At 39.9% G+C, this 15,108-nt stretch overlaps 1 protein-coding gene across 1 annotated transcript; it reads right to left on the reverse strand.

Annotated features, from left to right (window-relative positions):
• Positions 1 to 13,753: 13,753 nt before the first annotated feature.
• Positions 13,754 to 14,289, reverse strand: LOC136775173 (uncharacterized). The gene is made up of 2 exons (XM_066729693.1): positions 14,054 to 14,289; positions 13,754 to 13,987 (listed from the first exon to the last, which is right to left on the reverse strand). Exons 1-2 carry the CDS (start codon positions 14,253 to 14,255, stop codon positions 13,830 to 13,832), a joined length of 360 nt encoding a protein of 119 aa, XP_066585790.1. The 5' UTR covers positions 14,256 to 14,289; the 3' UTR covers positions 13,754 to 13,829.
• Positions 14,290 to 15,108: the final 819 nt, after the last annotated feature.

Raw genomic sequence — 15,108 nt, forward strand, 5'->3', positions numbered from 1 at the left:
TATATATTGACTCCGCCCACGTGTCAGATCCCAATAGGTTGATTATTGACATTATCAGAATCACCAGCACCAGCAGCAGCAGCAGCAGCAGCATTAGGCTGAAGCGGTGCAGGTCTTCGAAGTGGTTGATGCTGCTGCTGCAGAAGCCTCCATGTATTTCGTCCTACTATTAACCGCGGTGTTGGCTTTACTATAGCTACAGGCTTTCCTGTTTGTTGATAATCCAACAATGTCATTTTTTTGTCTGGTAAACTGATTTTTTTTTGGTTCGAATTCATTTTGTCTACTGTCAGAAACACTACTGAAGTCGACATTGCTCTCCAGTACGAATAATCCTTATCTATCTCTACTCTAGATTGAGTTACATCTCTTAATCAAAACGTATTAGATTTCTTTCCGTTTACCCCTGATGAAATAGGAAGGGGAATATTTACAATAATATTTCTACAATAATTTTTAAACTATTCTATAAAAATTTAATAATAAAAGAAAAAGAAATGTGGTGATTCATCTTCCTTCTTAGTCTGCTTTGACGCATTATCTTTTTCCTCCTCCTCCCCCTCCTCTATTTTTTTCTCTTCTTCTTCTTCCTTCTTCATCTCCTTTGGCTCAATATCTTCCCCGGTCTGTTTCTCTTCGTCTTTCTTCACTTTAATTTAAAAATACAAATAGGTAATAATTATGAGAAGGTAAAAAAATAAAGTAAATACTTACATTCTTCCTCCTCTATTTTCTCCTCCTCCTCCTCCTCCTCCTCCTTCTCCTCTATTTTTTTCTCCTCTTTATCTTCTTCCTTCTTCGTCTCCTTTGACTCAATATCTTTTTCCTCAGTCTCTTCGTCTTTCTTCACTTTATTTTTTTGAAGAAATAATTTTACAAACAAATAATAATTATGGAAATGTAAAAATATTATAAAATAAATACTTACAGTTTTTATGCAAATAATGATGCAGTTTCCGTTCATACTCTTCGAAGTAACGATTGAAGAAATCGTTAATTCGATTCACGTATTCCTCTGTCAATTCTCTGGGAGGAGTGGGTGAAAGAGGAACAATATCCTCTTGAATCATGATTAATTTACACTTTTCGCAGCTCATTTTTTTTTCCTGTGTGCAGCACCGACGACGGTATAAGATTGAATGAAGATTTGAGGACTTGTGTTCTCCTCTTTATTTCTCTAAATAGTTTTTAAAGAATCACATATTTGCTTTTATCCACTTGGCAAAAACTGACACCTCCTCGTACGGACAGTGGATACGTTCATTGTCCAAGTTCTTCTCTCGAACGTGTAAATTGCACGGTGTTTTTTCAAAATCATATAATTCAATTAAATCCTTAAACTTAGGGCAACCATACACTTCTAAATTAATATTATCCACATTCATCCTATTCAATAGATTTTTTTCAATGTTCCCTCCCTTGTAGGCTACTACGGGATTCTCGCACGTTAGGCAACCTCTAATAAAATCTTCCACATCCTCCTGCTCGTATTTCTCGAATCCCGTATCACTGTATTTTATACCATGCACCATATTTAGCAAAAACCACACAGTTTTTTTGTCTTTTTCACTAAGGTTTTTCATACTGTCACGCAAACGAAAAGATGCGTAAGAAATTTGGTTACTTTTTAAATCAATTATAGCTATATCTTTATATTTAAGTTCTTTTTTATAAACTAAGAAACCTTCTATATCCATTATGTGAGTTATTCTATGCATTGTTGCGCTATTCTCGACGAAGATAAAAACTGAAATGAAGCATCTCCGAAGAAATATCTCCGTAGAGAGAGAAAGATTGTTTAAAAATATAAAGTTACATTCGATAAGGAGTCCATTCTTTCTTAATCTCTGGAAGATATTTTTTTTCCGAAGAAACTAACAATGGGAAAAAATTCTTAGAAAATATCCCCTCCTAAAAAAAAACATTAAATTTTAATATTTTCTTAAATGCAACAAAAAAAAGATCGTTCAGTATTGCATCGAGCGACTGACGACGACGATAATGACACCGACATTCGTTGATTTTCAAGGTTTTGTATTGACCGACAAGAGTTTTATAGTTAAAGAATTTGCGGTGTTGCGTGATAATGAAGTGTATCACAATGTATTTTCACCACCATTTCAAGAAGTTTGGTTGAGCGATCTCGAGAGAGAACAGAATGAGTAAGAATTTTTTTTTTTTTTAAATGTAATGTTTTATATAAAATTTTTTCTTTTTTAAAGTTGGCTTTATTTTAATCGACATGGATTCAATTGGACCGACGGTCATTCACCTTATTACAAGCATAAAGATGTAATAAGAAAGTATGTAACGTCGTACGAGGGAGAGGATTGGATTTTCGTGAAAGGACGGGAGAAATATGATTGGTTGAGAAAAATTTGCAACTTAGAAAATATATACAATGCGAAGGAGTGTGAGTGGGGTAAATTTAGTCTTGGATGGAGTAAAAATTTCGAACCACCGTTACCCAAGTGTATGAATCATTATGGTATATGTTCACTGCAAAATGTTTACTTTATGAAATCTGTATATGATCAATATATAAAGGAATAAAAGACTTCTGAAAAAAAAAAAAAAAAACAATGTATATCAATGTCAGTATGCATCTCGGACGAAACAATGGGATGTGTAGATACCCCTACTTCCATTCTCTATTCGATATATATAAGCGTTACTCTTCGCGAGAGACGCATTCGCAATTATTAATTTATTGTTGTTGTTGTTCACCGTATGACAGAGTCATTTCTTTAAGAAACACACAAAATGTCGACTGAATTGCGAAGAAAATTTTTTACAATTAATAGTGCGAATGAGTACGATGCGTGGGTACTGGAATGTCGCGAGCATATTCGACGATTGAGCAACGCGGATCGAGCTTTACCCGTTGGAACGCGTCAGAAGAATTTTGCCGAAATCGCGTGTATAAAGTGTCTGTTGCTACGAGCGCAGAGGGAATTGAATTATATTAAATCAGGGGCTGGTTGTAGCAATGACGTACAAGGACTTACCTGGGAGGAGCTTGATTCGGCGTTTCGAAGTCGAATATGCAGCGGCATGGTAGTTAATAGAAATTATATAGAGCCTAAGGATTTTTTAGTAGACGCGGAAGTATTAGTGCGTACGCGTATAGATAAGGTATTTGTTAGTGCAAATAGTGTTAAGGTTAATTGTGTATTTAACGGACAATTCATCTCTAAGGACCAGAGTGATGATAAAAACATTAGTACGACTAATGCTACATTGTATAAGACTGATAATTTTAGTGATTGGTATAGGAAAAACATTTTAGACGTTATAATGAAAAAATTAAGTGAATTTCAAGAGCGTGATAGTGGATGGGCTTTGCACAAAATTCATTATTTAATAGTTAACATTAATCGTTTTAACCCGTTCCACGCGGGTTGTAAAATTAATCTGCCATCCGCTATCACGAGTAGGAAAGCTCTGATAAATTTAGAAACCAGTGATAATGCATGTTTCGCGTGGTCCGTGACGGCGGCACTCTATCCGGCAAAACCTACGGCTAATCCAAAGCGCACGTCCTCTTATCCACATTTTCGGACGGTTTTAGACGTCGGTAGCCTAACCTTTCCGACTACGCTAAAACAGATTCCGAAATTCGAGGTGGATAACGACGTGTCGGTGAACATCTTCACCTTGGAGAATGAAGAGCAAAATAGCGACGCAAAAAGCAGAATTGTGCCTCTTCAGGTGACGAAGAAGAAGAGATCGAGGCATGCTAATCTTCTTCTCGTCAACGATGAACAGGGAGCTGCACATTTTATGTGCATAAGGAATCTCTCGAGACTGGTGCGAAGCCAATTCACCAAGAGAGAAAATGCTCATTATGTATGCGATCGGTATGTATTAATAATAATAATAATAATACTGAAAAAATACAAATATAACTGCATATGTTTTATATTAAATTTTTTAGATGTCTCCACTACTTTCGCACAGTGGAGAGGCTGGAGTCGCACGAGCAGGATTGCGCGCAGCTCAACGATAATCTCCGATTGATGTTACCGAGAGAGTCCGAGGATCGCTGGGTTTCCTTCAAGAACATCAAAAATGGGGAACGAGTGCCATTCGTCGTATACGCGGATCTGGAGTGCATATTATCAAAAGTTGAACAATCGAACAGTAGTGATATTTATCAGAAGCATGAACCTATGAGTGTAGGCTATTATTTAAAAAGTGCTCGCGATGCGTCACTCTCGAAATACGATGCTCATCGGGGTGCCGACTGCATCGAATGGTTCGTACGCGAGCTCGAGGTCCTTGCGCGCATCGCGAGCGAGAAACTGGACACTATCGTACCCATGCGTGATCTTAGTCTTACCGAACGATCGCGTCACTATAATGACCCCAATTGTCATATATGCAAAAAGCCGTTTCTTCCGAATCAACTACGAATTCGCGATCACGATCATCTGACCGGCAGATACAGAGGACCGGCTCACAATAATTGTAATTTAAATTTCAAAGATTCGCATGTCATTCCAGTCATTTTCCACAATTTTTCCGGCTATGATTCACATTTCATTTTCGAGACGATCGCTAATTTGTACGAGGGATCGGTACATCTGCTGCCTGTACATAAGGAAAAATACATTTCATTTACCAAATATTTGCGAAAATATAATATACAGTTGAGATTTATCGATTCGTTCAAATTTATGGCCTCCAGTTTGGACAAACTGAGCTCGTACTTGGCGGAATCTCAGCTGACAAATTTGAGGTCACAATTTTCGGAATTGAGCGTCGAGCAGTTCGACTTGCTTACGAGGAAAGGTATTTTTCCTTACGACTATATAGATAGCGCGGCTAGATTGGAAGAGACGGCTTTACCACCGCGACAGTCGTTTCGCAACAGACTGACCGACAGCGATATCAGCGAGGAAGCATACAATCATGCCGAAGAGGTATGGACCAAATTCCACATGCGCACACTTGGGAAGTACAGTGACCTGTACCTGAAGACCGATGTCCTATTGTTGACCGATGTTTTCGAAAGTTTTCGCGATAGTTGCATGCTAAATTATGAGTTGGATCCAGCCCATTATTATACGCTACCGGGCTTCACCTGGGACGCGATGTTGAAGCATACGGGAATCAGGCTGGAGCTTTTCACGGACGTGGATATGTTGCTGTTCGTGGAGCGCGGTATACGCGGTGGTTTGAGTCAGTGCTCCCATCGTTACGAGAGGGCCAACAATCGGTATATGCGGGACTACGATCCGGCGGAACCGTCGAAATATCTCATGTATTACGACGTAAACAATCTGTATGGGTGGGCAATGTGTCAGCCGCTGCCCACCCATGGATTCCAATGGATCGAGGACGCTGCCAATCTCGATGTCTCCGCTATACCCACGGATCATCCCGAGGGTTATATTTTGGAGGTCGATTTGGAGTATCCGCGCGAGCTTCACGACAAACACGCGGACCTACCGTTCTGCATGGTGCGCGAGAAGCCGCCGGGCGCGAGCCAGGAGAAGCTGCTGGCCACTTTAAACGATAAGACCCGTTACGTAATACATTATCGCGCTCTGCAACAATGTATGCGTAATGGACTCGTACTGAAGCGTATACATCGCGGTTTAGAGTTTCAGCAGTCCACCTGGCTACGCGATTACATCGAGCTGAACACGCGTTTGCGCACCGCGTCCACCAACGAATTTGAGAGGAATCTCTTCAAGTTGATGAACAACGCGGTTTTCGGTAAAACAATGGAGAACGTGAGGAATAGAGTTGACGTGAGGCTCGCAACCAAGTGGGAGGGAAGATACGGGGCGGAAAGCCTGATTTCCAAACCGAATTTTCACAGTCTCGCGATTTTCAACGAGAATTTGGTCGCGATTCAATTGTCGAAATTGTCCGCGAAATTTGATAAACCCATTTACGTGGGAATGAGTATTTTAGATATTTCAAAAATTTGCTTGTATGAATTTCACTATGACTATATGCTTCCTACATTCGGCGGTAAATGTAGAGCGATGTATACCGACACGGACAGTCTGATATACAGTGTCGAGTGCGACGACGTTTACTCGGTCATGAAACGCGATCTCGCGCGATTCGACACCAGCGATTATCCTGACGATAATCGGTATGACTTGCCACGCGTCAACAAAAAGATACCCGGTCTGATGAAGGACGAGAACAATGGTCGTGTCATGACCGAGTTCGTAGGACTGAGGGCAAAAATGTATACTTTCAAGGTGCAGGACTGTGCGAGAATTACCAAAAAAGCCAAAGGTGTCAAAGGTTACGTTATCGATAGAAATATAACATTTGACGACTACAAGGATTGCTTGGATAATTTCACCGTACAGTCTCGCAGTCAAAATTTGATTCGATCGAGGCTGCACCAGGTTTTCTCGATCAGTCAGAGAAAGGTCGCCCTCAGTCCGTACGACGACAAGCGTTTCGTTACACCCGGCACCGCGGCGACTCTACCCTGGGGACATTATAGTCTAAAATAATTTGTTTATTTATTTATTTATTTATTTATTCTATATTTTGATACATCTTAATAAAAGTTATTATAAAACATTGCTCTTATTTATCCAGGAATTGTGCGTCCTGTCGAATCCCAGCCACTTAACGAACACTTTATCGCCCTTTCTACGCAATACTCTCTCCACCAGATACACATCGGGATTGATGGTTTTCGAAAGCTCGTATTCGTAAAATCCACCCAACAGTTCCGTACCCCTGGAATCCTTGAGGAGATACGTAGCGGGATTGGTCCTCTGCACTTTCGCCACCTCGAATATTTCGGTCGTCCAATTAGGCGTGTAGCCTTTGGCGAACATCTGCTTGTATTTACTGATTCGTACGAAATCACCGACTTTGAACTTGGCACGACCTGCGACCTTGATGTGGCTGTATACTGTCTTGAGTAGCTTATCTGCATGCTCGGGTTTCACATCCACGGGACGCATTCCCGTGGTACGATGCTTTCGCGCATTGTACGCGTCCACCAACTCTTGCAGCATAGCGCGCCACTTGTAATTACCGTTCAACGTAAATCGTTTCCACATTTCCGTCTTCAACGTACGATTCCAGCGCTCGACTATCGACGCTTTCATCACGCTGTAGGTCGAGTAGTGATTTATCCCGCGTTTCTTCATCAACGCCCGAAAGTCACTGTTGTAAAACTCCTTACCGTTGTCGGTCTGTAAATTTTTCGGACATCTGCCGTTCTTCAGTAGGATTCTCGTCATTGCCGTCGTCACTTCTCCGCCACTCTTGGTCTTCAATGCCACCGCCCAAGCGTATTTCGAGAGGGTATCGATTACAGTGAGAATGTACTGGTGACCCGCATCGACGTAATTGCGCATATCAACAAGATCGGCCTGCCAGAGATCGTCGAAGCCGCGCACGATGACTCTTCTGCGTGGAAAATTTATCCTCGCCGGTGCGTGGAGCTCCTCCACCAACTGTATCTTTTCTTTGCTCATTTTTTCAAAAATAGACAGATTCTTCGAAATTCCTAATGAAAAGTGTTGCTAAGTATTGCTCTTTCCAGATCTCTTTTACTCACTTTATCATCCAATTTTTCACAAATTGTTTGAAAAATTTGGTCCATCTTTTTCTCAAATTGTTCATTATGTTTATTCAATGCCATTGTCAGATATTGCTTGAATTCAAGCAGTAAATGCTCTAAATTTGGTTCGTGTTTCCTACTCTCACCATCCAGTCCAATTCCAAATTTATTTATCGACATTTCAAAAATCAGTCTCCTGTTCCTCGTTATTATTATTCCTCTTTTTGATGGCTCGTAATGTCGAGAGTATACAGTCTACGATGTATGTTAAACAAATGCAAATTTCACAGCAGCAGGAGTCAGACATTTATTTATTTTTTTTTACCTCGTACTACCGAAAGACGTTGATATTACACTGAGGTAAGAGTGTAACGTGCAACTTTCTTTATACGATGAGATCCTCGTCGCGCAACTCCTCGATTATCGACTGTATCTCGTTGTGATGACTCGTATTACCGGCAGCCACTGACGCGATCAAAAGTCTCAAACGTTCGATCAATTCATTCGGATCGTTCCAATGTACGTAGTTGATTGGTCCCTCGGTGACACGCATAAGACCTTTACCCTTTTTTTTCGATGATGCTGATGACGGTTTACTTGCGCTCGACGGTTTACTTGCGCCCGACGGTTTACTTGCGCCCGACGGTTTACTTGCGCCCGATGTTGACGCGTCAGAAGTTGACGATTTTCTTGCGCGTGATGTTGATGGTAACCGATAAGGCGGTAAAATAGGTTTTCCCAATAGCAATGGTTTCATAATTTCTGTATATTTTGCACCTCTATTACCTTTGATTTGTTTTAGACTATCGTTTAACAGTTTATGCGCTTTAGTTTGATTGAGAATACTCTTGTATTGTTCCAAATCGTCGGGTTTTATAATGGCTCGATTGGGTTCTCTCATGAAAATTAGTTCATAAGTACCCATTGTACCGGTGTATAACGTCTTATCGAGAATAATATCTCCCTCATGACTTATTTCAAATTTACATTTACCAAGCGTCAGTTGATCATCTTCATAACGAGGTCCAAAAGCACGATCAATCAAGTTATCCCTATCAGTCAGAAGTAATTTAATATACTTGCCAGGGATCGGATGTAATTGAATATGTTGAAAGACATGTTGAAACAAGCCTGGTTCCTGTTTTTCATCAACATTTAATTTTTCTAGCAAACTTTTTTTTGAATCGGACGACGGTTGATCGGTTATAGAAGACTCGTCGTCGTCGTCGGTCATGAAATCCAATGGATTCGTAATAGTTTCACTAATATTACTACTACTAAGATTCTTTGCTCGTTTATGCGGTGTCGATGTGAAGTAGGCTCCCCTCTTCAATTTATCGTTGTATTTGACAAACGAACTATTATTATTATTATTTGTGTTATCCTCCGTTTGCGAAACGAGTTTCTTCAATGGTTCGACTATAGGCTTGAATGTCTCGTTCAAACTGCTCTCCATTATCGCCTTCTCCGATTTCAAGGCACGATGCTTGTCGCGAATGACCTCGCTCGTCTTGGCGATCCTCTTCAGAAGCGATTTTTCATCCATCGCGATGCTGTATAAAACAGCTTTCCCCCGAATTGAACGGTTTTTAACCGACCTGTTGCGATGCTGTATTCTCCCCGAACCGACACGGGTTTTAACCGACCTGACACGGTGATCCGAAGAGCCTGCGCTCCAGTATCAAACTGACACTCAAGGCCGTGATCGTGAAACCTTACCGGCATGATTATCGACATTCACAAGGCCGAAACCTTACCGGCAAGGTCGAAACCTTACCGGCCTGACAAGACCGTTCACTCGATCGTGGCGTACTCGTTGAAACCTTTGCGATAACGACCGTTCCTCAGAGAGCTATCCTTGTCTATTACTAGGAAACCGTAATCGCGACTCCAACAGGTCGAACACAATGTGAGAAATTTCTCATACGACATATCACTGTTGACGTGATCGTTGAAAATATGCTTCAGATTAGTTCCATCCTGCTTAAATATTATTAGCAAGTTTGCGTTATCTCGTATCAGATGCTTCGGTATTTTCGCATAAGTCTGACAGAGGTAGAAACAATCGATGTTGGAATGTCTACCCATGCAAAAGTAGTCCCTTATATTGTCCTGCTTGTCGTTGGCCACATCGTCGAATATGAAAATGGAATTCGGCTTTGCATCCGCGACGTTCACAACCTCGCAATTGTTGGAAAATTGAAAGTAACCAATTTCCTCCGTTTCTTGCAGAAGCTGCTCCAGATATCGATACTTCGGTTGCTGCAGCGATTTCGAATAGACGTACAGGTTCTCGAATCTCACACCGTGCGGACTCTCTATGAGGCTCAGCAGCACGTTTGTCTTACCGCAATTCGACGGACCGCAAACTATGCAGCGTATCGTAGATGGTAATAGCGATCCGTGACGTTTTTTTTTTATTTGCGCGGTAGCATTGTGAGCATCCAAATTTGTCCCCGCGAATAGTCGGCACGTGCTTCACGAAATGCATCCTCGCTATTAACCTTCGGGAACAGCCGTATCGTTCATTTATATTTCGCGAATTACGGAACTATTCGGTCAGTTGCCATTACGATGGCGTTCATGCTAGTCGTCGTCGATTCTCTGCATAACTTGACGAATCATCAGCTCGAACACATACCGAAGATCGTATTGCTCGAGTACTTTCCAGACAGTATCGCGAGTGTGTGGGAAAGATTACCTCGGCACATTCGCGCGGACTCGGATGTGCAGCAATATCAATATTGTTTGCAACACTACAATCTACCTGATACCACTAGTAGATAGGCTAGGATGGTTCTGGGACCGCGTGGCGAGGGGGTCGGGGTCCCGCGGGGGCAAGGGAAGTAGGGGAATTGCCCCCTCTCCTCGTGCGCGGTTGTGCGCATGCGCATCGTCCTCCCCCGACGTTAAACTCGTAGGGTTCACACGTGACCTCCCCCCCTCTAATGTTAAGCAGTGGACGCCTGAGAGAGAGAGAGAGAGAGAGAGAGAGAGAGAGAGAGAGATTCCAGCAGAATAGTAGGGTACACACGTGGTCCCCCTTACGTTTATCCGTACAAGAGAGAGAGCCCCCCATCCCCCTTACGTTAAGCCATACAAGAGAGAGAGAGAGAGTAGTGCGATGATGCGACCTCCCCCCTCTTACGTTAAGCAGTGTACGTCTAAGAGAGAGAGAGAGAGAGAGATTCCATCTTTGTTCCTCTGTAGCTGATTCTTTGCAATATTTCTAGTACGGGATACAGTGGATTGGTGGAGAGGTAATGTAATAGAAAAAAAACATAAATTTAAGGGAAAAAGCCTTTCGGCATAAAAAACCCTCTTTATTGAAATACATATGAAATATATATATATATAGGTACCGCAATAAAAACAGCAACAGCATCTATAATTAAAAAGAAAAATTATTTATATTTATTATTAATATTTATTATTATTATTTTTTTGTATTAACTCTTACCGATTTGGTGGGGACTGCCTGTCACACACACACAACCTAGCAGCTCACATAGGCTACATATTAGGTAAACGTAATATTAATTACAGCCTACGCGAGACTGCAGGTTGCTCCGCTGCAGACTGCTCCGCTGCAGGTTGCTCCGCTGCAGACTGCTCCGCTGCAGGCTGCTCCGCTGCATGCAGCATCCGCAGGGCTATGGGCAGCGAATGTGGCCGCCGCAGTGGCTGCTGCTGTTCGGGTATCGTGCGATACCCTCTTCGCACTGACTGCTGCTGCTGCTGCCTCACAATTGGCCTCACTATTGCCACTGGTTTGGAGGAATGTTTTAGATCCTCCAGCGTCACTTTCTTGTCCGGTAAACTAACTTTCCTTGTGGAACTCATGATGGTTCACTGAAGACTGATTTGAAGAATGCTCTCCTCTACGTGTTCAAATTTTCTCTCTCTCTCTCTCTCTCTCTCTCTCTATACTCCAGATGAAGTTTATACATCTTTAACAATACATATTAGCCTTCTCTCCACTTCAGATCAAGTTTACATATTAGCCTTCTCTCCACTTCAGATCAAGTTTACATCTCATTGTCAATGCGGAGAGAAGTTTATATTCAATTATCAATACGTATTAGGTTTCGCGATCGACTTCTTTTAAGGCGAATAGTCCATCGTCGTAGATACTTATCATCCGCTCTGTAATAAGAGCGGAGCCTACGTGACCTTACCTAAAGAGAAGTGGTTGGGACGTATTTGAAACACTTGAAAAGATTTAGGAGCAGTGTTCAAGGGTTCTATTGGTGTGAAAATGACTCTCAAGGCAATATAACTGGAAAATGGTTGCTGGCTTGCGAGTACCGTTATTTTTTAAAAAAAAAAAAACCTTATGGATAAAGAATTTTTAAAATGTAAATATTTTTCTTAATAAAAATTTTATAGGTATTTGAGCGATATAATTCCCATTTTGTTATTATTCAATAAAAAGGGAAATTGTTATGGATTGATGGAGAGGTAATTAAATAAAAAAAAAAATTGAAGGGAAAAAGCCTTTCGGCATAAAAAACCCTCTTTATTGAAATACATTATTGACTGATGATATATATGTATTTGCTTGCTTCCACCGTGACGAAGTAAGTTGTACCTCAGGCTCGTAACTTGTGTTCCCCCGTGACGAAAGTCTCAGATTGCGCAGCCTCCAAAATTTCTCTCTTCAAAAACATATTTGAATTAATGTTGTTCTTCGTTTTCCTCCTCCTCATCTTCCTCCTCCTGCTCTTGCTCCGCTTGCTCTAGCCCTTCTTGTATTCGATTTCTGAGCTCCACTAGTTTTTCAACAATTACTATCAAATCTTCTTCCTCTTGCACTGTTTCCTCCATTTCACCCATTATCTCCACAAGTTCTTCAACCAAGGCGCTAAATTCAGGAATATCCTCCGGATTCCTCAACAAATCTTCGTCCTCTTCCTCTATTTGTTCCTCTATTTCACTTATTATCCCCACAAGCACTTCAATCAAGGCATCAAAATCAGGATTATCCTTAAAAATGTCTCGTTTTTTAGATGTAGCACGGAACATTGTCACTGTCGTTGTTAGCGTTAAAATGATCTCAAGATTTTTCGTCACTAGTCGCTCAGATGCAAAACGATCTCCCAATGAAATATGAACTGACCGATTACGCACGTACATTTTAGTTAGTCAGATACCTTTCTTTATCAATACATATTAGTTAACTCTTTATCAAAACATATTAGCCTCCTATCCGAGAAGCGGAACGCAGTCAAAGAGAATTTCAATAGAGACCTGATACGACGAACGTTAATAATAATAATAATAATAGAAGGAGAAGGAGAAATAGAATTTTGAGGTTGTGAAATGAACGATATTTTTTTGTTATTTTAATTAAAATTTATAAATATATTTTTAATAACATACATAAAAAAAAAAAGTTATAATTGAATTTAATAATAATAAAATATTATAAAAATGAAGTGGTAGTGAGAGTAGCAGTAGTAGGAGCGGTATCATCTACGAGAAAAAAAAAATTAGGAAAAATTATACTACTTATCCAAGCACTTGATAGTTTTTTTTTTTTTTCATCGATTCTTACCGATTGTTGGAGGTTTCCGTAAATGAATTCGACAGTAGCTGGAGAACGTCATTATCCTCGTCGAACCGTATTATATTTTCTGGAGAAATTTATTCCCAAATTTCTGGCTCCCACTCTACTTCACTACTATAATCTAATAGATTAGCCTCATCATCATCATCATCATCATCATCATCATCATCATCAATATTTGATGTTGATTTTTGCCGCTGAAGCTTCTTCCTCAACATTCTGACAATCGCGGTCAACGCGTTGTTATTCACTTCACCCCAATCTCCTTCCAAATCTACTTCTTCTTCTTCTTCCTCCACAAATTCATCCATATTCTGAATGTTTTCAATATTTTGTTCAATATTTTGTTCAGTAGTTAATCTGTACAATTTAATTGCACCCATTTTTTTCTTGTTGAAACTGTCACGTCAAGCAAACTCGGTAGACTGAGAATGGTAGAGATGTAAGCTCAATACGAAATGTATAATTATTATTATTTTCTCTATCAATACGTATTAGATTTCTCCACTTCACAATAGCTATTAACAGCCTCCTCCTCCTCTTCTACTACCTCGTCCATACTTTGGATGATAACGTTTTTCACGTGAATTCAAGGTTGAGGAGCAGGGGTTTGCTAGTTGAACAATCGTTGTAGTTTTTTAAATAAAATTAATATATATTTTTAATAATATTTCTACAATAATTTTTAAACTATTCTATAAAAATTTAATAATAAAAGAAAAAGAAATTTGGTGATTCATCTTCCTTCTTAGTCTGCTTTGACACATTATCTTTTTCCTCCTCCTCTATTTTTTTCTCCTCTTCCTTCTTCATCTCCTTTGACTCAATATCTTCCCCGGTCTGTTTCTCTTCGTCTTTCTTCACTTTAATTTAAAAATACAAACAGGTAATAATTATGAAAAGGTAAAAAAGATAAAGTTAATACTTACATTCTTCCTCCTCTATTTTTTTCTCCTCTTTATCTTCTTCTTCCTTCTTCGTCTGCTTCGACTCAATATCTTTTTCCTCCTCCTCCTCCTCTATTTTTTTCTCCTCTTTATCTTCTTCCTTCTTCGTCTCCTTTGACTCAATATCTTTTTCCTCAGTCTCTTCGTCTTTCTTCACTTTATTTTTTTCTTCTTCCTTCTTCATCTCCTTTGACTCAATATCTTCCCCGGTCTCTTCGTCTTTCTTCACTTTAATTTAAAAATACAAACAGGTAATAATTATGAAAAGGTAAAAAAGATAAAGTTAATACTTACATTCTTCCTCCTCCTCTATTTTTTTCTCCTCTTTATCTTCTTCTTCTTCCTTCTTCGACTCAATATCTTTTTCCTCCTCCTCCTCTATTTTTTTCTCCTCTTTATCTTCTTCCTTCTTCGTCTCCTTTGACTCAATATCTTTTTCCTCAGTCTCTTCGTCTTTCTTCACTTTATTTTTTGAAGAAAAAAAAATACAAACAAATAATAAATATAAAAATATTAAATAAATACTTACAGTTTTTATGCAAATAATGGTGCAGTTTCCGTTCATACTCTTCGAAGTAACGATTGAAGAAATCGTTAATTCGATTGACGTATTCCTCTGTCAATTCTCTGGGAAGAGTGGGTGAAAGAGGAACAATATCCTCTTGAATCATGATTAATTTACACTTTTCGCAGCTCATTTTTTCTTACTGTCACCGACGATGTTGTAACATTGAATGAGGCTGCGAGGACTTGTTTTCCCCTCTTTATTCCTCCGATGAATTTTAAAGAGTCACATTTTTGATTGTATCCACTTGGCAAAAACTGACACCTCCTCGTACGGGCAGTGGATACGTTCATTGTTCAAGTTCTTCTCTCGAACGTGTAAATTGCACGGTGTTTTTTCAAAATCATATAATTCAATTAAATCCTTAAACTTAGGGCAACCATACACTTCTAAATTAATATTATCCACATTCATCCTATTCAATAGATTTTTTTCAATGTTCCCTCCCTTGTAGGCTACTACGGGATTCTCG

This window comes from Prorops nasuta, unplaced genomic scaffold (assembly GCF_024137725.1).
Source record: "Prorops nasuta isolate Cenicafe-Biocafe unplaced genomic scaffold, Cenicafe_Pnas_1.2 PNAS00007, whole genome shotgun sequence".
Classification (NCBI taxonomy): Eukaryota; Metazoa; Arthropoda; class Insecta; order Hymenoptera; family Bethylidae; genus Prorops; species Prorops nasuta.